Raw genomic sequence first — 27,247 nt, forward strand, 5'->3', positions numbered from 1 at the left:
CTACAAAATCATTCAATGCGAAACCGAATAGACTGTCAATCTAAATAATTCAACGATGTATATCCCTTCGACTACCGCTGGGTACGAGCAGGCTGCCCGGGATGCCAAGCGTAGAGTCTACCTGATGCGTCTGTTAGGGAGCCTGAAACAGCAGATCGTCCATCTAAAACGTCACATCCGGGACCTCAGCACGCGCTACGCTTCCACCCATAGGGCAAGCGTCCGAGAGATCCTGGCCATCCGTCTGGATGTCGCTGAGGGCATGCGCAGCGCTTTCTACGAGGCGGCACGTGCAGCGGCCGACGAAATGAGTGACCTCCTCTGGAAGACGACAGGAAGTGCTGTAATCATCTCGTTGGACTACGATCACGAGGACAACGAGAGACCGGAAGAGGAAGACGACGTTAACGTGGACGCCGAGCTGGCTATCTCGGTATCAAACCGTTCCTAGATGGACAAGATCGCATGGGACTAACAGGCCGTTTATAGGGCCGTCACGCGCTTTAATAGATATACACTCGTAGATGACTGAATTGTTAAATTGATTGTTTTTCGTTTTGTCCATATACTCGCTAAAATACTAAAATATTAAAAAAAATGTGTTATTGTTCCTTTTCCCTAGAAACTCATCCAAGAACATTTTCAAATCGCTTTTAAGTGGTATTTTCTTCCGATAGGTTATCGGCTACTTTTTAAAAAGCGTTAGATTGTTCATGTTGTTTTTTTATTATCATGGGACCACTCTTTATTTTATTTTTTATATCTGAATTGTATAAAAAGTATGTATTTAGTTTACTATCGATAGATATATTCGCGGTCATTGTGTATCAGGTTAACTATTGTCAGACGCTATTCAATATTATACAACTTTCAAGGAAGGTGTTTCTGTATAAGAAGACAGCGACTCTGGAATGATTTTGATTTCTGCCGTTAGACTGATATTAAGAAAGACCCGTTTTGCATTTCAATAAAAATCCGTTTGATCGAGTTTGTACACACGAAGCGGTCATAGTGTAGTTGCACAGTCCGTCCGTCCATTAGTCCATACGTTATATATTATATAATGATTAGCATTGTTTATCAGCCGTGACTTTTTCATTTCACATGGGATTTTAATAAATCCTCACAGACTCATGTTAAAGCTTCACCAAGGGTGTGTGTTGCACATAGCATTCATGCTCTCACCAAAGTCAAGGTTATACTTGGTTGCCAATGAATCCTGGTAATTATAAACTGCATACTTTTCTGTCTCAGCCTTCACTTAACTGTCACTTTTGAACGAATTTGAATAAAACTTCACATAGTTGTAGAACAACACGGAAGGTGTGTCTCGCAAAGATGCAGGTTCTCACCTCGAAGGTCAAGGTCAAACTCAGTGATAGGGATTCCATAGTTAGGTTTTTCACAAGTGTGTATGTATTCATGGAACAGAGTTGTTGTCCATCAGGAATGGCGTGAAGTGAATAAATTCTGTTCTCTCATCACAAAGTTAAAGGTTAGATTTGCCTCACATGGCTTGCATAGCAATTCTTTGTGTAATAGCAGTAAATTACAATAATGGCATCTCTTCAAAGAATTTAAAGCACCACGGAAAATCCACATACAATTCATATTTATTCAGGTCCTACAGTGTTGCTTAAAATAGGAAGTTTGTGTCTCAGGTTAAGATTTGTAGAAATGGACTTGGAATAAAACTTACTATCTACAACTTATACCATATGCAAATGGCAGACAAGGCTAAATCCTAGCATTTGATATATTCCTATAACAGCTCTTATTTCAATCTCATTTGCCACTAGCTCCAAGTAAGAGATATTTTATGAGAGCAAAGTTAAACCAGTACATCATTCTGTGATATGTGGCATTTGGTTTTAAGAGAATAATTACATTTGCTATCATCTGAAATATGTTTATTATTTTATGATATACTACATGTCAACACATGTGAAAATACCAGATACATATAAACAGACATTTGAAAATTGATTTAACTACAAAATATATCACAGATAAACAGCATCAAGAACATTCAGCGACTTACATCAAACCAGTGTGTGAATATCACAACTGCAAAATGTGTTTAGAAATATGTTGATGCACAAAATATGATGTTAAAGTGCAGATTGCGTGATTCCATCATGAAATGGAAGCGTTTTGCAGATGTTAGTGTAATTTCCTCATTAATATTAAAACATACTTCTCGCAAACATAATTTCATGGTTAAGTATCATTATTTATTCAAGTCCAAGCCAATATCAGTACAATCATTTGCACGATAATAAAGAACGGCATTTAACAATAAATAGTCCATTCACTCTTTCATGTGGCTATTTTCGGTTTCGCTGGAGGATGAGGTACGGCCATAATGGGTGGGAGGGGCGAGTTGTCGTGGATTGGTCGCAGGATGGGGGTGTGTCTGTCAAGAATGTCCGTTACATTGAGACGAGGGGTGGACATCTTGGTGGAAACAGGTTTTAAGCCCATCTGGTTCTGGTTTAACATGTCTATACGCCGGATATACTGAAATGGAAAACATTACTTATTCTTATATTAAAAAAAATAAAACTTATAACTAAACCAAAATAAAATTAACCAAAGCATCGCAAGTGGATGACAATGCTAATCTAATTTTCTAAGACAATTAAGGAGCATAACTCGATAGTATTTTAATCCAGAGTTATGGCCTTGCTAAAAATGTGAATACTGTCATATAAGGAAACATGTGAACACCAGGATCAAGATATAATGGTCGAGGTTAAAAGTTTTTATATGATGAAGCTATGGACGCCAAGACTATTAGAATATCTTCAAATGTTCCTTTTAACATAGACAAGCAATGAATGGAATAAAATGTTGACATTACTCAGTTTTATCTCAAATTTTCTTGGACACAATTTACAGTTATGGAACCAGCTTAATGTCACTATTGCAATGGGTAATGTAAATGTTGAATGGTCACAAACAATATTACCAATGACTGTTATGAGATGGTGTTATTAATTAAAGCACATTAACAGATATAGAAAAAAAATACAGTTTAATGAAAATTGCCAATAATATTCATAAGATAGCTAAAAGTTAAACATTTCACAAATGATCCCACCAGCACAAAGGCAATAGACTAGAACCTATTACCTACTGGGTACATTTAATTTAGATGTTTAACTAAAAGCATCCATACCCTTGAAGGTCCGTGTTTTAATCTGCCACCTTCTTTGATGGTCACTCCTGGAGCTACTTCCATGGTCTCAATCTGATAATAGAAAAATTACAGACCCTTATTACACCTCATTCTTTCATTTTATTTTTTAGTTAAATCTTACAACTGACACAGTTTAGAAGATAAAAATTTACTGAACAAGAGCGGTCACAGACAGCTATATCCCCGCCTCATAGGGGCAATTTTTGTAACGAAAGCCAATCAATGGTAAGGGTAGTTTCTCAGGAACATAAGAAATGCGTAAAATTAAGCAAAGGGCAATAACTCTTTCAAAAAAGGTCAAATTGCAAAAGCCTGACAATATGCGCTGCGTCACCATATAATCATCAATCTGTGAAGTTTGGTAGAAATTGCATGAAAACATAAGAGGAGTTGCGAAGAAACCAATTTAAAATGTAAAAACAAAGGGCAATAACTATTTCAAAAATGGCCGAATCGGTTTGGTAGAAATCACATGAAAAACATAAGAGCAGTTGCGAAGAAACCAATTTTAAATGTAAAATAAGCAAAGGGCAATAACTCTTTCAAAAATGGTCAAATCAGGAAAGCCCGACAATATGCGCTGCTTCACTTTATGATCATCAATCTGTGAAAGTTTGGTAGAAATCGCATGAAAAACCTAAGAGGAGTTGCGAAGCAACGAATTTAAATGTAAAATAAGCAAAGGGCAATAACTCTTTCCAAAATGATCAAATCAGGTAAGCCCGACAATATGCGCTGCTTTACTTTATGATCATCAATCTGTAAAGTTTGGTAGAAATCGCATGAAAAACGTAAGAGGAATTGCGAAGAAACCAATTTTAAATGTAAACTAAGCAAAGGGCAATAACTCTTTCAAAAATGCTCGAATCGGGAAAGCCCGGCAATATGCACTGCTTCACTGTATGATCATCAATCTGTGAAAGTTTGGTGGAAATCGCATGAAAAACGTAAGAGGAGTTGCGAAGAAACCAATTTTAAATGTAAAATAAACAAAGGACTATAACTCTTTCAAAAATGGTTGAATCGCAAAAGCCAGACAATATGCGCTGCTTCACTTTATGATCATCAATTTGTGAAAGTTTGGTAGAAATGGCATGAGAAATGTAAGAGGAGATGCAAAGAAATGAATGTGGGACGGACAGACGCACACACACACGCACCCACACACACACACACGCACACACGGAATCGCGCCTACCATTACTATATCCCCTCGCCTTTTCAAGGCTGGGGATAACAAAGCTAATGTATGATTCCTATGTGTGCTCACTTTTTCTTAAACTGTTGAACACAAACATTGTTTTGGTGGGTATTGAAGTGTTACCTACCATGGGTGGAGGGAGTGCTGTTTTTGCTGGTATTTGACTGGATTCAGATTCTTTCACTGAAATAAAAGAACATACATCTGATTGCAAATAGGTATAATGGCGGAAACAAGAGCATCATAAGTCAATGACAAAGCTTCTCCATTTTTCTCATGTGGTCAAGGTGCATAACTTTACAATAATTTATGCCAGATTTGCAGGCCTTTCTTAACAAATGTGTTTTGTCACGTTAAATAAAGAACTAAAAGTGTACTAATTTTGTTAGGGCTTCAGCCAAATGCTTGGCATAACTATGTAGCAATCAAGTCCAGTTCTTACAATAACAATACCTCCACTTAAAGCAGACAAGTTTTTTTCTTGATAACATAGGTTCTACCCAAACATTGACACTCAAAACATGTCATGCTTACATGAAAAAATATGATCAATTCATCATATAGCAATTTGAACCATTATGTCAATAAATTTTAATTTGCATTACTCTAATTTATTGTATACATGAAACTTGATGTTGTTATGGCATCATTCTTTATATATCTTTACTGGCTCTGACTGGATATGTGCAATGCAATTAAACCAATTTTATACATGTTCCAATTATCTGCATAATTTTTATAAAAACACCATGTTGTTAATAATGTTAAGCAATAATTTGAGTAAGAATATTCTTATATTTAATTATCATGGATAATAACTTAAACATATATTTTTGAAGGATTCTTCACATCTGTTCATTTGGCCATAGCATGAGGTGGGAGGGCAAGCGTGGGGCTAGTGTGCTTCATTCAGTATGTGTGTGTGCAATCCAGAGTTCAAACAGTATGAAAATGCATTCAATCCTTAATGAATGCTCATGTACCATTAACTGTGTCCTTGCTCTGTTCAGCCGGCTGTTGGCGTTTGGTGCGTGGTTTGGGGGCAACATATCGGCCCGTCTTCATGGAGTCAAGCCTCGCCTGGGCTGCCTCCACTGCCGGGTCAATCACACGGTAGTTCACCTTCACCCTGCATAGACACACATACATAGTTAAGTTCAAGTCACCCATAATGGGACTGGGGCATGATACAAACAGGAGATCTGAAAAACGCCTGCCTACCCCTCTTTTTATCTCAGGTAAACAAAAAACCAGTATTACAAGAAGAGAAATTGATTATGACACATAAGCCTACTATTTACTAACATTGTTCATACATGCAACATAATCCATCTAAATAATGTTTATTTAAAGGTTAAAGGGATGGCATGGCAATATCATTTGAACTTTATGTATTCCAGCATGTCTCACCTATGTGAGGGCAGTTTCTCTGGGTTCAGCCTGATGACTGCCACTACATTACCGTAGTCATCATACTCAACATCCTTGTTGCCTGGAGGACGCCCAGCCTGCACCTGCAAACACCATCACACATTACAATCAAGTTTGTTTTTTAACTCATTTAATTAAGCTTGTGACAACATTAAGTTACAACATAATTATGTAGTTTTCCTACACAAAGATCTTTGTTTTTGACCAAACAAGACCTAACACAGTGGTTATAACTACTCCACCCCCGCTTCTTTCTAACAAATTAAAACAAAGATGTCTTATGACTTTACAGGAATACTATTCATAGCTCTTTTGAAACCACTTGTAACTGTAAAATTTATTTAAAGAAAAGCTTACCCTGAGTATTGAGTGACATGAAGCTGGCATGGTGACTATGGGTCCCATGTTGGCATTTGGGCGGGGCATGCTTGCTGCTATCTCCGCGGACAGCAGGGTCATCTCAGTCTGTTCTAGAGACTCTGTCATCTTGTTGTTGTCCACTGGCCGAATCTTGCCTGTATAGCGCTTGAATTTGCGCTTTTTCTTTTTCTCTGCTTCAGCCTAAAAATAGAATGTTGTAAAATGAACTCTTAGTTATTTTATAACTGGCTTGTTTTTTTTTTACTGCTGATATAGTTTTAAAGGAACAGTATATCTTTGATAAAAAAGTATTTATTGTTTTGAAAAATTATCTTTATTCCTTCAATATACAAACAAAAAGCCTATCACCAAATTTATTGTTGTTGTTTTTTGTATCATAAACAAGAAAAACAACAACAACACCTAAAGCCAATTCTCACATCTACTTGTACAGGGCAGTTTAATGTGATAATTTTACAAACATTTTCTATACAGTAGGTTAAGTCACATGACCAATGCACAATTATCTCACTCCTTTTCAATCACTAGACCAAATGAATTATCAATCTGAACAAAAGTAGCCTCCTTTGTTAAAAAAATCCAGCATGATAGTAGCCATTCCTGCCACTCTCTTCTTACCTTAGCCTTCTCCTCCTCCTCGCGTGCCAGCCTTTCTGCCTCCTCCTTGGCTACCTCATCAGGCTCTGAGACCACATCCTCCAACTCTGGATCATCTTGAATAACTACCTCGTCCCTAAGCATACAAGAAGGAAATCATGGTTTTTAGGTTCAAACAGTTTGTTGGTCGACACACAGTGAGAACTATTTAATTCAGTTGTCATAAAAAAAATTCTTCTTTGGTCATCATTGATTTGAGAAAAAGGTATGACATATCTCGGCTTTTAAAGATGAAACTTACAAATAATTATGTTCAATAACATTCACTTGTAAGGTAATATGGTAAAATAAAACTTTGTGATTGACCATTACAAGATTTTTCAAAACTTTATGAAGGGCAAATTCTAATTAAATGCTTAAACATTGACTCAGTGCCATGTCATAGGGTTAAAACCAAACATATATTATTTGTATTTTGTGATCAAGGATAGCCATTGAAAGTACCGGTAAACTTCCTTTTTCCAAGGGGTTCCTAGGTTGCTGCAGAAGAGAAAATCACAAACATAACCTTTATTAAGACCAGCATTTACAACACAGCAACTGTGACTCACTGTTCCTCTTCGAGCTCCTGGTTGCCATCCTCCTCCTCCAGCTCTTCTGCTTCCTCATGGAGTACCTCCACTACTGGCGTTGGCAGGAATTGCCTGGGTACCGATCCCTGGGCCCAGCAATCTGTCTCTGCAGGGTCAGGCTCTGTAAGCAGATCGATAGCTCTCATATAACAGATTCTGATTGTGAAAGAAATGCAAACTTATGAACACATTACCAAGTATGCATGTTTTCATCAGCAATCACACAAAATCGTACTTAAATTTAATTAAATTAAAATTTATGTATTTGTGCCTTTAACCATTGTCACATGTAGAATATGGTACTTTATTGCGCTAAATATAGTACCTTCATCTTGCATCCAACCCCCATCAGTTTCAGGGGCTTTTTCTCCATCATCCCTCTTTAAAAACTGCCACTGTAATAAGAAAGGAAATACATAACAAATTTCCAAGCAGTTACTTTGTTTCTCAACAACCAAATATTTTTATTGTATATAAATTCTAATTTTACAATTATTATAATTAAACATTCAGTTTATCACAATTTTGCACATTTTTACAATAGTATGAGCAATTTGCTCATATTGACCTAAATCAAACAAATAATGTGTATGTATACAATGGTTAAATACATGTTCTTCTTCTAAACATTAGTTTGAATGGTTTCTGAGTCTGACAGGCAATTGTTTTTATAGAAATTCACATTAAATTTGGACATGAAGGCTATGACTACATGCATATTTTGATGTGTTTTTTTTGTAAAATTTATCAGGTCTGAATGCACTATTATCTGAGAAGAAAGTAGTTGCAACTGTACCTCAATGATGCTTAAAATAGCATCTTTGGCCTGTGAAACTGTGAAGGGAATTAACTGTCTCTGAATATACAGTTCATAACATTTTCCAAGGGTGATGTCAATGAGGTCATCAACTATGTCGTCCACATAGTCCTCAGCACCATCCTTGTCCACCATCATGTTCCTTAAATAGGTTTGTACAGATTCAGTTGCATATTTTTCATATTACATCACTATTCTTCAAGCAAAAAAAGAGCACTGTGGAGTGAACATGTACACTTGTCTGCATTTTTATCCCAATCGAACAAGGGGCATTTCTAAACAATTACATAAAAAGAGTAATGGGCATGAGCGCATTTTCTCTTGCAACATGTTTACCAAGTTTCATATGATCAGAATATCTGAATGTTTTTGAAGAAACGGCAAAGATTAAAAACAAAATTATCTTTGAAAAACAGTTGATCTAAACAGGTAAATGAAAAAAGAAAAACAATCTGTGAAAAATTCACTATACATGTATAAACATCAACACTACATCACATACAGTTACTTGTTTTCAATACTGCAAGTCTTACAGCATAATGCATGAACAAGTTTAATTGTGTTAGAACTAAAATTCTTACCAGTCATGGTCGTTAAACTTTCCTGGAACTATTTCATGAGACACAACTGGAGTCTGGGCCTGAGGCAGTTTGCCTGCCTTCTCAGCCCTAGACTTTGAAACAGCAGCTTTCGACATTCTTCTGTCTGCCTCTTATGCATAACAGTCCTACATGTGTGAATCTGAAAGTTAGTTCCATATATAGGTTTATTCTTGTTAACAAAATTTAGTATAATATAAAAGAAGAGTTGTATGGATTAGTTTATTGTTATATTATAATGACTGTATTAGAAATTAATACTGGTAGTATCCTTATTTGGTGCTCTACAAGATAGCAGGGGGTATGGTGCCGGCAGTGGACCCTGATCTTTACCTGACAAAACAATCAAATAAGCGCTGCATAAAAGTAAAGGCATACACGGATTATTTAACTTCTAATATAATAGATAGACATGTTTCAAACAAGACACGTTCATATAACATTCCATTTGCTCACACTGAACAGTATAAACATTCATTTTTTGTGGAAACACTTGTAAATTCAAACCTCCTGGAAGACAGTGTTGTGTGCGCATCTACAGTCGAGGGCTTTAAAAAAGCTCTCCCACAGCGCTATTAGAACCCCTCCCCCCATAGATATATGCCAGAAGTGGCCCTTCTACATAACAGAACAGATATTTATTTTAGTTCTTTTAAGATATCTATAAGCCGAGATGAATGTAGCTCTCAAGTCTGCTTCACAGGAAGTATTGATGTCTTTTCATAGAGGCCAAGTTGGTGAGAGCTGCTCCCAATACTACTAGACCATTGCTAGTGTGTATGATACAACACATCACATTTTTTATTTTAATACTCATGAAGATAAAATAGAACTGCCAGAACTGTGTTGATATTTAAATCCTATTTATTATGGTTTAAGGCAAATGTGATTGGTTGAGTCCAAGGCATGAATGTCACTATGATAATCATTCCTCAAAGTGAGATTGCTGGAAACTGAAGACAGTGACTGCTAAATCCCATAATTATACCTGGCCCTCTAGTCTCTGTATAAGACAACTCTAGTTACACAACGAACCATTTCACAATAGTATTCTAATCGATAATGAAAGGCAAGCTAAAGTTATGTATGTTAGAAATGCATAGTTAAAAAACATTGTTTTGCTTAAAAACCTTAAAGTCGCGACATTTTAGAGAACTATTTCATGGTGACTACTTAAAATTATTACTGCTGGTCCAGTCAGTTAACATCTTATTTCAAGCGCTAATTGGTCAAATGTATTAAGATAGCACTAACAATTACAGATCTACTATAAATTCATGTATCCTGGATGTACCGAATACAGGTGTATTAAGAAACAATCCAACGTTCAATAAAGATTATCATTCGGGTGTGAATGGATTGAAAGCCTGAATCTTAGGAAAGCTGCGTGAATAGTAAAGTATATTGCTAGCAACAAACTTCTGATAGGATCTTAAAACCACCTCCCAATCATGTAAAAAATTCTTATTTTTTTCTTTAAGTTAAACACAGTACCATGGCATGATGATGATGATGATGATGATGATCATTCGTGGTGATGATCATGATCATTTGTACAAAACACACAACTCATAATTATAACGAATTGAAAACAATAATGAAAAGATTACATATTCGATAAAGTAATTTTCATATCTGATGTTAATAAAAAGAGCAATAAGGTAGAAAACCATGTCTTACTTTATAAGTGAGAAAAGTTTGATTCTCAATTCAGAAACCGGAAGTGTATGTTTCTATGGAGTTGTTTACATCTCGTTCACAGGTGCGAGCACGGGAGCAAAAAAAAAGTGAAAAAATAACACATATTTCAATTTCATTTTCAATTTAACGATAAAAGGCGTCTTTATTTAGATCTAAATAGAAATATGATACTATTTTAAAAAGTTAAACTGTCAAAATTGTGTGTATCCGTCACGTGACTAATAAAAACAACATGGCTGCCTGAGAAAAGTTTTTTCAAATAATTTCAAAAACATCCCCAAAGACTGCAGCGGAAGAATAAAGGTATGATTATATAGTAGCCTTTGTTTGCTATATGCATGTTTCATAACATATTTCTTTGTAAGGCTATCATTGCTTGAGTAGTTAAACATTGTCGAATGTTTGGATATGGCACAAAATGATGACTTCGAAAACACAAACACAGTCCTGACATGTTTGAAAACAGCGGATAAAGTGCAAGTAGCTGAAAAATTAAGCTTTCTGGTTGCCTTTTTATTTTATCTGACTATCTCCTATCTGCTAAAGCCTGAGCTGGAGCATCTCTCTGGGTATAAACTCGTAGTTCCACCTCTCCTAGTCCAAATAATTGTACGTTGACGGATTTTTTTATATGGCAAATCCTTCACGTACAAATTGTTTAGTATCAAAAGTGGGTAGTTGTTCCAATCAGGATTCCGGGTTAAAGCATATAGCGTCTATAAAATATCATAAAAACAAGAAATGTTACCAGATAATGTTATTTTATATTCTCTAGAATCAAATTTTTATATAGACAACATGAATTTTTAAACAAATATCTTAGGAAAACTCTTTGTAATGCGTTAGTTCAATGTCATCTTGACTATGCTTCATCATCTTGGTACTGTGGCCTTACCATGAAGTCTAAAAATAGACTCCAGGTGGCACAAAATAAAATTGTTCATTTTATTAATAACTTTCATTGTAGAACCTCACTTTCAGTGGCAAGTTTTGCTATCTTGGTTTTTTAAATGTCGAACAAAGATGTAGACAACTTAGGCTGAATCATGTACACAAAATATTTTATGACAAGTGTCCAAGTTATATGAAGGATAATTTTGCCAAATGTAACAAAGTTCACTCATATGGCAGTAGATCCAACTTAAAATTTTATGTCCCACATAATGGTGGTTTTACAGCAGCTTCTTTTTATTTTAATGGTATACGGGATTGGAACATGCTTCCAAATAAAATCAAAGACACAGAATCAAAGAATGTTTTTAAGAAATTAGTCAAAACTCACCTCTTAAATGAGATGGAGAAGTTTGAAAAGTCTGTCTTTTTGTATTCATAATTTTTATGTATTAGATAAATATAAGTGCGCTTTCTATTTTGTATTCATAATTTTTATGTATTAGATAAATATAAGTGCGCTTTCTAAGAATACGCACAATTTTTATATAGTTGCTTTGGTAATTTTTAAATATTCATTAACTATTTGTATAATTGTGTGGTATATTATATAATTATGTGATACTGATAGTAGTTTATTTGTGATGAATGTCATATATTAATTTAATTCATCTGAGTATATGATATAATATTATATAATACTGTTCACTAAATCATTAAATGCCAACTTTAATACCTTAGACATGGACCCCGTTGGAAATAAGCTTTTGTACTTGTGCAAACACTTTACGGGTTATCCTGTGCAATGCCATTTATTATGTTAAACTTTATTTGGTACAACTTTATTTGGTAATAAATTAGATAGCTTTATCATTAACACCAGAAGTAATACTTGTTTTAGTAGATCTAGTATTATGTATTTCATGTTAAACTTTCTGTGATATAACTTATTAGGACTCTAAATATCATGCAAATATAATATGTGATATATCTTATATTGATGTGAAATGTACTGTTATTGACATAATGCACGAATAAAACTACTACTACTCCTACTACTACTACTATATTAGTTCCGTACACAAAAAATAAATATCCAACTTATAATTATGAGTTTTACGGCTTTTCTTCATTTCATTCTGTCAAAACATAATGATATATACATCGTATATATATCGTTATGTTTCAACAGAATGAAATGAAGAAAAACCCGTCAAACTCATAATTATTCGTTGGAGACTTATTTTTTGTGTACGGAACTAATATAAAATAACATTATCTGGTAATATTTCTTGTTTTTATGATATTTTATAGACGCAATATGCTTTAACCCGGAATACCGATCGGAATAACTACCCACTTTTCGTACAAAACAATTTGTACGTGAAGGATTTGCCATTTCAAAAATCGTAAAAAAAAAATCTGTCAACGCACAATTATTTGGACTAGACTGGAGAGGTCAATCTTTTAGTTAACAGGTATCACAGCTGTGTTTTCTTTCCTTTTGTTCTCACTGTTTATTTATGGCAAACCCATGACTGTGTCTATATTGATGGGTGTCAAAAATGATTATATGGTCCAAGAACTAAAGCTTTTAAAACACTGTAGAAGATCTCTTCAACTACAACAGCCTGACAATATTCTTCAAGATCAGCAGGGGTTTGGTGCCAGCTATGGATCCAAATGGGTTTTTGAAACATCTGTTGCTGTTTGGCATTAGCTGTTAGCATTTTTAATAGCCAAAAAAATAGTGCAACCTAGAATATTTGACGAGAAATAACATAAAAAAGAAGTGATTGTTAAAAAACGTCAATTAGCTCACTATGTGCTATGGAACCAACTCGATGAAAAATAGTGTGCTATGGAACCAACTCGATGAAAAATAGTGTGCGCACAGACATTAGGGGGCTTTAAGAGTACTCTTCAGTACTACTAAGTAACTCCACTCAAGTAGTGCTTACGTCATCAATGGCACTGCTACATGTACATATTTCAATAAATGTAGATAACAATGTAATTATATACAGATACTTTCAAATCTTCTAAACAGATCCTAATTGTTTTAATCCAAATTATTTATACTTAATATTCATTCCATGTTTCTATTTGTCAATTAATGATTATTGAGTTATATGGCCTTGGTGCAAGTTTTGAAGTGTAATCAGTTAAATTCAAAGAGACAGTAGGCACAATCATGTACAGCAAGGCTTAAAACACAGGCTTAAATAATTTTTGAGCTACATGTATGCCCCTTTATCAATGAAAAATACAACAGACAAGAGTTGCGACTTGCGCTCATGTTTTTCTCTATATTTTTATCATCAGCGTCAGGTTCTAATTTCATAACCTACCTACCAGGCAGGAAGAAATTCCCGCCAGATGATGCTTAACAAAGAATCAATATTGCATGGCCTGAACATGACGGCCTGAGGAGGGTTTATTTACACAACAGTGTTGAGAATTGTTATTCAAATTGCTGGCGTTATACATGTATCACCAGAAAGATGGCACTGGATATTTAGTTTGATTTGATGGCAAAAAAAAGATTTGAAAAAAAACAACAACTATTCTATTCTGATGAAAATGTTTTATTTTATTCAGATTATCAGTCATGCACGGTCTTGCAATTCAAGGGAGTGGTCAGGGATTTGGAATGCCAAGGCATCTCAGATCAGGTATACATGCTTGTATTTTTTTAAGTTACTTTACAATCATTTAGATCAGTTCAACTTTACTGTAGCTTTTTTACCAAAGTTTAATACTTTGTCAAATCTACTAATGATTAATATTTAGTTTTCAAACATTGAGAAGAATTATACAACTGTGTTGAAGGTTTCAAACTAAACATTAAGAATAGGTATACAGCCCATGGAATATCGCTATAAATCAACAGTTGATTTGGTTGCCTGGTTAGTGCAGTGGTTAGCCTACTTGCTTTCCATCATAGCAGCCCAAGAATGATACTTGGCCTGAGTGCACAATAGTCTGGGATGTGGTCACGAAGGTGAGTTTCCTCCAGGTACTTTGGTTTCCTCAACAACACTGAACCATTCTCTCCTGTAACATCATACCTATGAGAGTGGTCAATAATAGGGATGACAACGAGTACTCAAGTACTTGCATGAGTACCATCATACCTATGAAAGTGAATAATATTTAACATACTTTTGTGGATTTAGTAACTTGTTTCACAGGATTAAAAGGTTTAAATCAAAACCAAAGTCAGACAGACAATTTCTTTTAATAAACAAATTTATTGAATTAATAATTATTATTGAAAGATATTACCATACTACTTTAAAATAGTCTTTTCCCACTGGTTTGATTTTGTTATAAGAAATTGATTATAATAAGTTTTCCCCTTTTCAGATCATCCAAAAGACCATTTCCGTGAGAATGTGAGGAGAATGAGGCAGATGCAGAGACAGTCAAAGGAGCGAGATGTTCAGTCAGCCCAGCCAGTAAAGGCTCTCTGGAAGTCAGAAAAATACAAGGATATTTCCTCAAAAATAAAGTCAGATATAGAGGTGCAGCATTATATTATAACTCACTGTTTTTTCTTAACACTTTCCTGAATTATGTGTTTAAAGTGCTTTATTTAAGCACTTTTTTATTCCATTCACTGATGTATAAATTGAATATAAAGGAATGGATTAAACATGCGTATCCGATGTGAACCATTGTTTTCAGCTTAAAGATTTTTTACAATGCTCCATTACTCACTCATTTCAACCAGCCTTGCTCAGTTTTTTGCACAGCCTATCTTTATGCACAAATCACTTGTAGAAGGAGCCAGATGCACCACGCCCTCACTCTGCCCATTTTCTGCGGGCCCATATGAGATCAGGACCATCTGTGAAGCTTCAGAATCGCCCGTGTACTCCAGACCCTCAACTCTCTGTACCACCGGCCAGTGAAGCAAATGATGTGAGTTCACCTGACGCTTCTGCTCTCCTACTGACATAGCTTTTCTCAACAATATTTATGCTTTTAAGTGCCAAACTATTGAATCATAGTAGGTATTGCTTAAAGATACAAGCTTTTCATTATCATACAAAAACAATGAATGTGTAACGGCAATTGACTGTAGATGTAGATTGAATAGATTCACAGCTGTATTGTTTGTTATTATAAAAGATTTGTTTTTGGTGTATTGTTTATAGAACAACAAAATTGTTGCATAGTTTTGTTTGAAATGATCAGCATGACTGGCAGTCTACATAATGGTTAAGGTATTTTTAGCAAATTCAACGCAAATAAATCATATACTTTGCCCCATTGCCAGGTTCAGTTAAAGAGGAATGACTTTGACTTCATTAAGATCAACGGTCGTTCTGCAAAGCACAGTCAGGTTCCCCGTGCCCCAAGTCTGACAGCCTTGGACGACCTGAAGAAAAAGCATGAAGAGGAGTACCGGCGACACAAGCTGGGAGCAGTACCAACATAGTGAGTGCTGACTTTCATACTCACACATTCAACAGTTACACACAGTTAAATGATGCAATGTCATTGGTCCAGGACTGGTCACGCAGTGAGCCCATATTTTTCCATATTTGGTCACCAATTTATATCGTACCAAAATGGCGTCTATTTTCCGATTCCGATGAATAACTGAAACATTTAAACATGTAAACAGGTTGTCGACGTGATATATACATTACGGGGTTAGTAGGTGACCTGATATGGGATATACGCGGCGCAGGAAACAATATTCGTGTTCGAGCTTCGCTCTCACCCAATATGGTTTCCTTTTCCCCGTAAATCCCATATCGGGTCACCTACTAACACCGTAACTTAAAGTATAGGAATATAGATTTCATATGTTAGTTTAACCTCTGTTAGTATATACAGTACTAGTAATGTTTCAGATTTTTATGCTCCCCAAAGGGAGAGCATATAGTTGCCGCTTTCTTTGTCTGTCTTTCCTTCTGTCTGTCTAATCCTGGTCCAGAGAAAAGTTACAAACTTACTGATGTGATTTAAATACATTTTAACACCACTTTGTCCGGAGAATAACTTCAAAACTACTGAGTCAAACTTGGTATGTATGGCAATGAGAGAAAGTGCATTGCACAAGAACCATAATCCCACAATGCATATTTAAATTAAGTTGTCTCCCTAACTATTTTGTTTTCATGATTGGTGCTTGTGTGGGCTAACTCTTGGAAAATAAAGGGATTGAAATGAAGCTTCAAATATAGATAGATGGCAATTAGAGAAAGTGCAATGCACTAGAACCATATTCATGCCCTGCATTTTTTTTAAATTATTTACCTATACCTGATAATTTTCAAAAACAAGTACTTGTCCAGGCCATATCTTGGAAAATACTACAGTAAAACTGCGATCCCTCGAGGTCGCCAGGGACCGAGCCAAAACCTCGAGGGAACCGATGTTTCGAACGACCCGATTTTCAATTTTCCAGTTTGATATGAAATATCTTTCAGTGTATTTTAAGTTTGAAGTCGTCAAACATACTGTTTACTTAGACACTGATGTTCAAATGTTGACGTTTACTAAATGTAAAATGCAAAAGAAAAAACAATAAATGAATGAATAGAAATGTTTATTTTAACAAAAAAGCACATTTTCGTAACAAGCAACATCTGAATGACAGTACATATTGTGGCATTAGATTTAAGTTTCGCAAAATCAAGGATTGTTGATTGGCGCATCTTGTCGGTTTCGCAAAACTGTTCAATCGTAATGTGACGTGACAGCGTACAGAGCGTCTGAAGATCACGGTCAGCATCGGCAGTGAATTCAAAGAACCTTCTGACCACATTTAAAGCGTTAACTTCTCGTCTTTAACTTCTCATAATTATTATCTCAAATGCCCATATCAACTAATATAGGTCATGCGTTAACAGTGAAAAACGGTTTTTCACACCTTATCCAATTGCCTTTCAACTGTCATTGCAATTTTTACAACTTGCAAATTTTTAACACCTAGCAATTGTTTGTGTATTTTGGAACACGCGTTCGGGAAAAGGTGTGAAATTATGTCCTCGAGGTAGCCATAAGGTTTTGTGCAAGATTTGCGTACTTGGGACCGAGGATATTGGTTGACTGCTCGACATAATTAGGTTTCGATGCAGCGTGGGTATATTTTATATGAAAATAGAAGGAAAAAAGTTCGGGACCAAGCTCCGACCTCGAGGGAACGCCGGTTCTCGAACGACCGCTTGTAAATGGATTGAAATGAAACTTTAAATGTAGATAGATGGCAATGAGAGAACATCCTAATTATCTCTCCTGAAACACCCCTTATCTGATAATTTTTGAAAAAGAGAGTTTGTCCAGGCTACGTGTATATCTTGGATATTTGTGAATTTTAATTGCTGCATTTTTGTTTCACTTCTTGAAATTTCATAATAGAAATAATTCTCAAACCTGCCCATATCTTTTCATGTTATGAATTTTTCCGACATGTGTAAAATAATGCTGCAACCATTTACCTTCTACCAGTATATTGTATTACAATTTCTGCCTTTTAATTTAAAAAAAATAGGGGAATGGGAAGCATCCTTTGCTACCAGCAAATATTCTTGTTTAGTAAGGCTTCCATTAAATCAAAACAGACTTTGTTCTTTGTATATATATATGGTACAGCTTAAAAGTAAAAACTGTCCACAAAGAAGTCTTTTATACAAAATCCCCAATGTGCTTATGGCTGATTTTGATTTAGAAAAAACCCCATATAAGAATCATATTTCCTGCAGCCTGCGAGCGCGTAAGGAGCAATGGAAAAAAGAGGAGGAGGACAGAGTCGCGAATACCCCTGACCCTGCCTGTCCTGAAGGTCACAAAGTGATGCCTGATGCAGAACGTAGGGAGACCCTAGACCTTCTCAAACAAAGTAGGTGTTAGTGTAGGTTTGGAATATGTTTCTCCACGTAATTGTGGTGTTATAAGGAAGGAGAAGCAGATAGTAAAATAAAGAAATAAAGACAAGATATGTTTCTGTTACTTAATGTTAGCAATTGCAGTTTTATTAAATTCATCAATGGTCACTGTAATTATAACTGTTATTCATGTTGTACAATGTGGCAATTTATGTAACATTTGTTTATGCTAATACTTTGGGAATGAAATTGGTATGAAGAGGATAACACATAGATTTAAGAATGGTAAACATTTCCAGAATATTAAGAAATGGTTAAAGTGGTAGGTGTGTGCAAATGTATATGTTAAATGTGTTTGTTTATACTCTTCCAGAGCAACAAGAGCTGATCAGCAAACTACAATCACTCCCTCTCCGGACAGACACGTTCAGAATGAGGAGCTGTAAACAGGAACTTGAGAACAAACTCGCAGAAATGGAGGAGGCCATCAAAATATTCTCGCGACCCAAAGTCTTTGTTAAGAGTGAATGAAAAACTTTTTTTATACATCCAGAAGATCCTATATATTTGCTTAGATGTAGTGGCACCTCTGTCCTAAGTATCAGCAAGATCTGTTCCTGTAACAGCAACATTAATCAGTGGCATTTTAAGACTGCACCCAACAGTAACTGGTACATACATTAGTGATGCTATTGTTGTATGGGGTATGGTATTGTCGGTGCTTGGAAAGGCTCTGTTCACCACTGTTGTCTGTGATAGTTATGTAATGTCTTCATTAGTGGATGCATAGCCTTTTAGATTTGGATTTGTCCCTAAGGACATACTTTTAGCAATACTCTTCATAGTGTGATTGACATACAGGACATTTGGGAATGTATTTAAGTAATATAGAGTTTTATTGATGATTCAGTTGATATCATCATTGGATAATTCAGAAATATTCTATTAGAAATTTTAAAATTTTCATCGGTGAGTATATTTTTTTACCATTTCAACATAACGTGGTTAGTAATACAAATGTACTTTGGTTTGCGTTCTTTGTTGACCGTGTGCTTAGGCAACTTTATTTATATATATACTACAGCAAAGTATCTCAGCTACAAACTCTGTTCCATTTTTTATGACATAATTTTTAGCACTTCTATGTTTTAAAGAAAAACAGTCCAGATATTATCATAGCCTTGGTGTCATACAAACTTTAATCTTGACCATAACTCAAAACTGTTCAAGCTATTAAAATGACACTTGGTGTACACATGTTTCAAGAGACAACATATACATTTGCAACAAGGTACACAGCTCTGGCTTTAATAATTGATGAGTTGTGCCCCCTTTTTACTTGAAGACAACAGACGGGCGTTGGATGCCACTCCCCTGCACTCTTGTTATTATGTTATAAAGCTTCTATCCCCTTCCTGTTTTGATTTTATCATTTATGAAATGTGCTCAGTATTTCTACTTTTCTTGATATTTTGTGACGTAATAAGAAATTTTCTTATGTTTTTTAAATTTGTTTCACTAGTATTTACTTTTGGCCTACATTTGTATCGTCCTGAAAGTTTTGTTAGATACTATATTTTTATTATCATAAGCATTCACACATAAAACATTCCAGAAAGTAGTAGTGAAACAGATGTTTATCCATAAACAAGTTTGTCTATATTTATTTTATATGTAATTACTCATTCCATTTTGCTGATATAAAACATTCAAATAGAAACTTATATCTTGTTTCATTTTTATTCCATTCCATGTTGTCTCAGATCTTCTTAGTCAATTGTAGTATTAGAAATTCAGACAAATCAAAACTACAGGTAATGCGTTATTTACTTTTGATAATTAGAAGTATTTTTCCTGGTCAATACTTATCATAACTGAACTGTATGGATTTATTCTGACATCCAAACTGCCTTTCCACCCTTTTCCCAGAAGTATGTTACAGTCACTCTAGATTATTTTAGTCCTACTCATTGCAATGTTTCATTGTACATTTATTTCGTAAACGTGTTCAAAATGACCAACATATGCTTTATATGTGCATGGGCGAGAAGTCCTATATTGGTCCCAGAATTCACGCACAAACATTTGTTTATGGGGAAATTTTATGACAAATGTACAGATTAATTCAGTCCCTTTGCGAAATACCTCTTGTTGGCTATTTCTCTTCACGTTCCTATGCTGATTGATTCAGGTAAATTGTCAGTGATACAGATATCCCATTTTAATAGTGTGTCAAATCATGCATGTTCTAGACCGGAGTTATATTGGCAACTGTCTGAGAGTGAAAAGAATACATTCCGAGTAGTTGAAAAAGCCGTCGTCGTTGTCGTCATGCAAACTGTAACCTTGGTCACAACTCCGACATCGTCTAGGATATTTCCATAACCATTGACAATAGATGAAGTAAATCCAGTAGCTCTGAGTCTTAATAATTGATGAGTTATGTCCCTTGATAAATTTTGTTAAAAAACGGACGAACATTGGCCCTGGTGGATATATGGCCTTATGATCTATATGTCGCATCAACACCAACAAAATAGCAACAACACTAACATTATTCCGGGAAGAACGTTAAACGGGGGTCGCGTGTGATGTGTTCTACGCTGTTCTCACCAGCAGGGTTACATTTTGTTGGTGTGCTACACCTCACAACCGAACATTTCTAATGCTGTTACTGCGGCCGGCACCTAGATAATCATATGTTTGCTCTTATCAGCAGGGTTACATTTTGTTCGTGTGCTACGCCCCACAGCCTAACATTTCTAATGCTCTTACTGCGGCCTGCACCTCTTGACTATCCTAGATCGGCTCTTACCAGCAGGGCTAAATTTGTCTGTGCGCTACGCCCAACAAGCTAACAATTTTAGTGCCTTTACTGCGGCCGGCATATCTAGACAACCTCAGGTCGGCTCTTACCAGCAGGGCTAAATTTTGTCTTTGCGCTACGTCCCACAACCTAGTAATTCTAGTGCTCTTACTGCGTCCGGCACCTCTAGACAATGTAGGTCGACTCTTATCAGCAGGGCTGCATTTTGTTCGTGTGCTACGCCCCACAACCTAACAATTCTCGTGCTCTAACTGCGGCCTGCACCTCCAGATAATCCTAGGTCGGCTCTTACCAGCAGAGCTACATTTTGTTGGTGTGTTTCGCCCCACAACCTAACTATTCTTGTGCCTGCACCTCCAGATAATCCTAGGTCGGCTCTTACCAGCATAGCTACATTTGGTTGTTGTGCTTCGCCACATAGACTAACAATTCTAATGCTCTAACTGCGGCCTGCACCTCTAGATAATCCTAGGTTGGCTCTTACCAGCAGGGCTACATTTTGTTCGTGCCCTACGCCCAACAGCCTATGAATTCTAGTGCTCTTACTGCGGCCTGCACCTCGAGATGATCCTAGGTTGGCTCTAACCAGCAGCGCTACATTTTGTTGGTGTGTTTCGCCCCACAACCTAACAATTCTAGTGCTCTTACTGCGGCCTGCACCTCTAGATAATCCTAGGTCGGCTCTTACCAGCAGGGCTACATTTTGTTAGCGTGCTAAGCCCCACAGCCTATGAATTCTAGTGCTCTTACTGCGGTCGGCACGTCTAGATAATCCCAAGTTGCCTCTAACCAGCAGGGCTATATTTTGTTCGTGTGCTACGCCCCACAACCTAACAATTCTAGTGCTCTCACTGCGGCCGGCACCTCCAGATAATCCAAGGTCGGCTCTTACCAGCAGCGCTACATTTTGTTGGTGTGCTTCGCCACACAGACTAACAATTATAATGCTTTAACTGCGGCCTGCACCTCTAGATAATCCTAGGCTGACTCTTACCAGCAGGGCTACATTTTGTTCGTGCCCTACGCCCCACAGCCTATGAATTCTAGTGCTCTTACTGCGGTCGGCACCTCTAGTTAATCCTAGGCTGGCTCTTACCAGCAGGGCTACATTTTGTTCTTTCGCTAAGCCCCACAGCCTAACAATTTTAGTGCTCTTACTGCGTCCTGTACCTCTAAATAATCATAGGTTGGCTCTTACCAGCATGGCTACATTTTGTCTGTACGCTACGCCTCACAGCCTAACAATTCTAGTGCTCTTACTGCGGCCTGCACCTCTAGATAATCCTAGGTTGACTCTTACCAGCAGGGCTACATTTTTTCCGTGCGCTATGCCACACAATCTAACAAGTCTTTTGCTCTGTCTATGTTCAAGCAGATCAATAAATTTTGATTATTTAGTCAAGACATTATTTCACAGTCACCAAAATTCATTTTAAGGCGAAAATTGAATTCACGTGCGAACGTTCTACGGGCCGCAAAATGATAATCGATAATCGGCCCGGGCCGCAAAACTGATAATCGCTGAGTCATGCAAATAATCGCGAAATCCCTGTACAAATGTGTTACTATATGTAGTAACATACGTATTAATTTATAATAACTAAGTAATTGGATCATTTTTTAACGGTTGATAAAATTTAAAGTAAACGTCAGAGATCGAAGTTGCCTCTTTCTAAAAACCAGCAACTTTAACAATATACGCTAGTTTTTTACACGCATTGTCGAGCGAAATCTACAACTTTCAAGACCTGTTTTGAATTCATCAAAACCTACCGACCTGCGATTTCCAAAATGCATCCAGATTTCATAGACTTCACTGGTTCTTTCATACGTATAATACCAATGTGACAACGTGTTGAGACCATTAATATGAACAAGGGGGTGGAGCCAGCGAGTTCTAGCATGATACAAACCGACCACGGATTTCCTCTAAATACGAATTACTCGCTACTCTACGAAAATGAAATACTAGCTAGTCACGAATGCCTTATGAGTACATGTATTTCATGATATTTTAACTCACCATTATCTCATGTGTGTGCTCCGAAAATATCCTCTGGAGAATCATAGTAAATGGGGACAGCTCGTTGTGTAGATACTAGAAACCACCGAGATTTGCTGCTTCGCTTCATGATAAGTTATAACTGTTGTTTTATCTGATAGCATTTAGCCACCGAATTGCGCTCATGTAAAAAATCATGTTTACTTTTTGCACTTATTCATGTTTGTATGAGTTTTGTCCCTTTTTTAAGTTACTGTAGCTGAATAGATTTTAAGCATCCCTCTTTTTTAAATTGAATACTAGTATAGCCCCATGACCTGAATACTGTTGCCACTCTTTTTTATAAAGTATTGTTTTTATCATGTGTTAGATACTATGACCTCTACCACTATATTTGTAGGCATATTCGAAAAGGTACCTACAATCACCACAGTTTTCTGACGAGATGAGTATCAGCAGAGATCAGCAGAGATATGGTCCTAGACTAAGCAAAAATATTATATTTTCACCTTGGGCATACACTTCACTCAAAAATATTACTTACAATCCATAACTTAAACCGACTGAAATCTGCACCGCATGGTGTGATTCAATATTGGTCATAATTAGATCTAATATTGATATACCCAATCGGATTGCGTTGTATTAATAATCAACATATACAAATCAATACATGTAATTAGCATGACCATAGGATTGGCTGAGTTTGATATTGAATATCACCCTTAATCAGTTTTCAACGAGGGACATTTTTCACGCAAAGAAGGGTCATTAATTGACAGTCTTGATCAGTTTTTAATGCTTAAAAAAGATACGTCATTCGTGGATAAATGACCGTGTCAACATTGAACGGGTTAAGAAATTAATGTTACATCGGCTTCCGTAGGGTTCGTAGATGGTCTGATGACGTCATCCATTGAACGTACACAGCGTGTGCACTTGAATGTGGACTGGGGAGCACTTGTGTAGAATAAACTTGCGTCATTATCAAATATGTAATTCTAATGAATCAGAAGATGAGTATCACTTAATGTTTAAGTGTTCACCATATGTTCTGTTAAGACGAAATTATATATTAAGCGTTATTATAGAGTTAGTATGTTTGAACTTGTACAGCTGTTTAATAAAATACCCTGAAGCATTTATGCTAGGTAAATATACATCGGAAGCATTTACGTCGATACACTTTATTAATGAATACTAGTATAAAAAATATAATCAATTACATTTAGAATATTTAAGTCACGTTTTATGCTCATGATAAGATAGTTAATATTATATTTTTGATGTCAGTAAATCATATATTGAAAATGAATGTTCCAACATGTTTACATATACGAAAGTCAAATAATATTCTTGTACTTACTTTGATAAATTGCAATATAGCTATTTTCAGTGTATCAATAATATAAGACGCACAATGCATAGCACATTCGTAATGTTGATATATTTATATGTAAAAATAGCACAAACAAACTGTAAAGTTTACGTGTAATAAAATATGTTCTGCTCTGTTCTGTTCTATGAAATGAAATGTCTTTGGCTCATATTAACGCTCTTCAAAATGTTAAAAATAAGTAGATGATGGTATTGTAGAATGTTTTTGACCATCCATGTTCTGTTAGATTGAAACACAACAATAAAAGTAAGCTTTGCAGCCCAGGTTCATTAAGTATCAGAGATGTTAAGTGAATTATTCTTTGTTTCATATGTTTGGTAATACACATTTCAATTTGAATTGATTATTTGCTAGTATAAGATTTAATTACAAATTATAGTTAAAGAAAAACCACATGTTGCCCTCTGTGACGTCCCTGGGAAGGTATTACTTGTTAATTACATCTTAGATCCATTTATGAAACTGATCCATGATTCTTGAGCCTAATTTCTGACCAAGGACCATTTGTTATTAAGGGAAAAGCAGTGGTCGGACTTCCAACAAATCTTAATTATTTATAACTGCTATCCGGCGCTAAAAGATATTTATGTTCATGCAGTACTCATATTTCATTTTCTCATCTTCAATTCGTATGATAAGATGTATGTTGAGACGAAATCGCTAGTACGTCTGTGCCAAAAGCAGATTCTGGTGCCAGTAGACGTAGGCTGGAATTCCTGTATTGTTCTTTAAATACCGCAGTTGGCAAATGTCACTTTTGTCAGCAGTTTTGGAGGACGAATATCAATGTCAGGGTAACTTACTGCTGATCAACCCTCTGCTATCTGCAAATCTTTGACAGCGGGTAGATCATAACTAATCAGGAAAATCAGGTGAAGCTCATTAGCCCGAGACACGTGTTAACAGCCCGCTCCCCAAACCCGCTCAGGTGTACGTTTCCGTAAACATTTGGCACCCAGATTGTTATCAAAAGTTGCCCAAGCTACAAAGGAAAAACGGCTCTTCCATTTGCTGAACTCGATAGTTTTGCGGTAAAATACAAAAGTGTAAGTACGCAACTGATAAGCCGCACACCTGCTGCGTTTATATAAACGTAAAACATTACTGTGTAAATGTTTTTCAATGCACCATGTTCCGGCCCATATATATTGCATAAACAGCAACTCAAACCACACTTTACGTCTGTGAGCAATAAAAAGGTATAAAGTATGTTATGCACAACCAATGAGGTTAGCGCTTATTTATATATTATTTTACAGAATAAAATCCTTATTTGGAAAAATAAATATTCAAAAGCATCCACAAGACGGTGTTGATTGGGGAGTATATGGCAATTTGATACAAAAACGTATTTAAATTATCCCCAGACTTTTCCGGGAAAAAATGCAAATGCTCTTTGATCCGAAATCTGATAAAAAAATTATTTCGTTAAATTTGGTCAACTCCTTAATTCCCCCAAAATATGTTGCAAAGGATGTTTGTTTTACTCATAGAAAAAGATTGTTCCTAAAAAATAAATAAAACATGACCTTGAAACATTTTAAATGTTGGCACTTAAAGTAAAAGGAATGATTTTTTTTCAAAACATAGTCCATCATTTTGTAAGCATACTATACGATCAAAACAAAGGTTTTGAAATCAAATACAATTAATTAGGATAAAAACCAATTGACATAACCAAAAACTCCAACATCAGATTGTTAACAAACTTTCCAATTCAAATTCTATTAAGCAAGGGCATGTTTAAAAATGTACAATTGTTATCTAGTTTACCACTGAGAAAAATACCATGCATAGATTCATTTTATATTATCTGGATTTGATTCTGTCGAGTTAAACAATTCTTAGAAGTCTTATACGTACATCTAAAATAATGGTAAGTTAATGTTATAGTTTGGCAAAATTTCCGAGATACATGTTGAAATAGTTTGGAGTTCAAAACTTTCTTTTCCTACAAAAATACTGCATAAAAAGTTGATCACTTAAATTTTAAGATGCCGACACATTCAGGCGCGTAGCAGCCTATTCGCGAGGTACGCGGCTGAATCCGCATGAATCTGACACAAATAATTAAAAAAGCAGCCAAAGTTGCAGTTTGCGTACTTGACTGCATGATCCTAAAACTGATTATTTACTAGCACTAAATAAAGCACCTCAGAATGCATAGAATGCTCCATATTGTACATTTGTTTTCAAAATTTTCAGAGGGGGCATGTCCCTCGGACTCCCCATTCTACAAATATGAATCCACATGAATAGAGGGCTAGCTACGCCTCTGACAGTAAGTCAAATTTAAGGAATGTGTAGGTGTACTTTTGCAAAAGAAGTTGATTACATATTTTTACTTACATATCTTTATCGTGTTTTTTTGGCTTGAAGTAGGGACATATTATTTCTTGAGTCAGGGGATGCTGATCTCCGATCATCTCAGGGTAACATGTTGGCACGGGAAAATATAAAGGGACTTCACTGAGGTCTCAAACGAACAAAACAAAAACAGCATAAAAAAAGAAATTCTGTGAATACGATAAATAATATGTCAACAGACATCCTAAGTAGATATGCATAAAAGTTAAACATTTCAATCCACAGAAGGTGCAGTATCTGGTGAGCTCATTTCAATCCCCAGAAGGTGCAGTATCTGGTGAGCTCATTTCAATCCCCAGAAGGTGCAGTATCTGGTGGGCTCATTTCAATCCCCAGAAGGTGCAGTATCTGGTGA

At 35.9% G+C, this 27,247-nt stretch overlaps 2 protein-coding genes across 3 annotated transcripts; one reads left to right on the forward strand and one right to left on the reverse strand.

Moving 5' to 3' along the window:
- Positions 1 to 1,644: 1,644 nt before the first annotated feature.
- LOC128221752 (uncharacterized protein C2orf81 homolog) lies at positions 1,645 to 10,611 on the reverse strand. Its single transcript, XM_052930357.1, has 12 exons — positions 10,541 to 10,611; positions 8,843 to 9,002; positions 8,241 to 8,403; positions 7,770 to 7,839; positions 7,424 to 7,565; positions 6,834 to 6,948; positions 6,192 to 6,395; positions 5,814 to 5,917; positions 5,387 to 5,532; positions 4,531 to 4,586; positions 3,182 to 3,253; positions 1,645 to 2,520 (listed from the first exon to the last, which is right to left on the reverse strand). Exons 2-12 carry the CDS (start codon positions 8,956 to 8,958, stop codon positions 2,320 to 2,322), a joined length of 1,389 nt encoding a protein of 462 aa, XP_052786317.1. The 5' UTR covers positions 8,959 to 9,002; positions 10,541 to 10,611; the 3' UTR covers positions 1,645 to 2,319.
- A 77-nt stretch (positions 10,612 to 10,688) lies between these two features.
- Positions 10,689 to 20,021, forward strand: LOC128221762 (enkurin domain-containing protein 1-like). 2 transcript variants are annotated; one of them, XM_052930367.1, is made up of 7 exons: positions 10,689 to 10,864; positions 14,054 to 14,127; positions 14,822 to 14,979; positions 15,239 to 15,379; positions 15,738 to 15,898; positions 18,175 to 18,311; positions 18,671 to 20,021. In XM_052930367.1, exons 2-7 carry the CDS (start codon positions 14,064 to 14,066, stop codon positions 18,826 to 18,828), a joined length of 819 nt encoding a protein of 272 aa, XP_052786327.1. In that variant the 5' UTR covers positions 10,689 to 10,864; positions 14,054 to 14,063; the 3' UTR covers positions 18,829 to 20,021. The 2 variants fall into 2 exon arrangements, with proteins under 2 accessions (XP_052786327.1, XP_052786335.1); XM_052930375.1 differs by lacking the exon at positions 15,239 to 15,379.
- The last annotated feature ends 7,226 nt before the right edge of the window (positions 20,022 to 27,247 follow it).

Source organism: Mya arenaria, chromosome 2 (genome assembly GCF_026914265.1).
Source record: "Mya arenaria isolate MELC-2E11 chromosome 2, ASM2691426v1".
In the NCBI taxonomy this organism is placed as follows: domain Eukaryota; kingdom Metazoa; phylum Mollusca; class Bivalvia; order Myida; family Myidae; genus Mya; species Mya arenaria.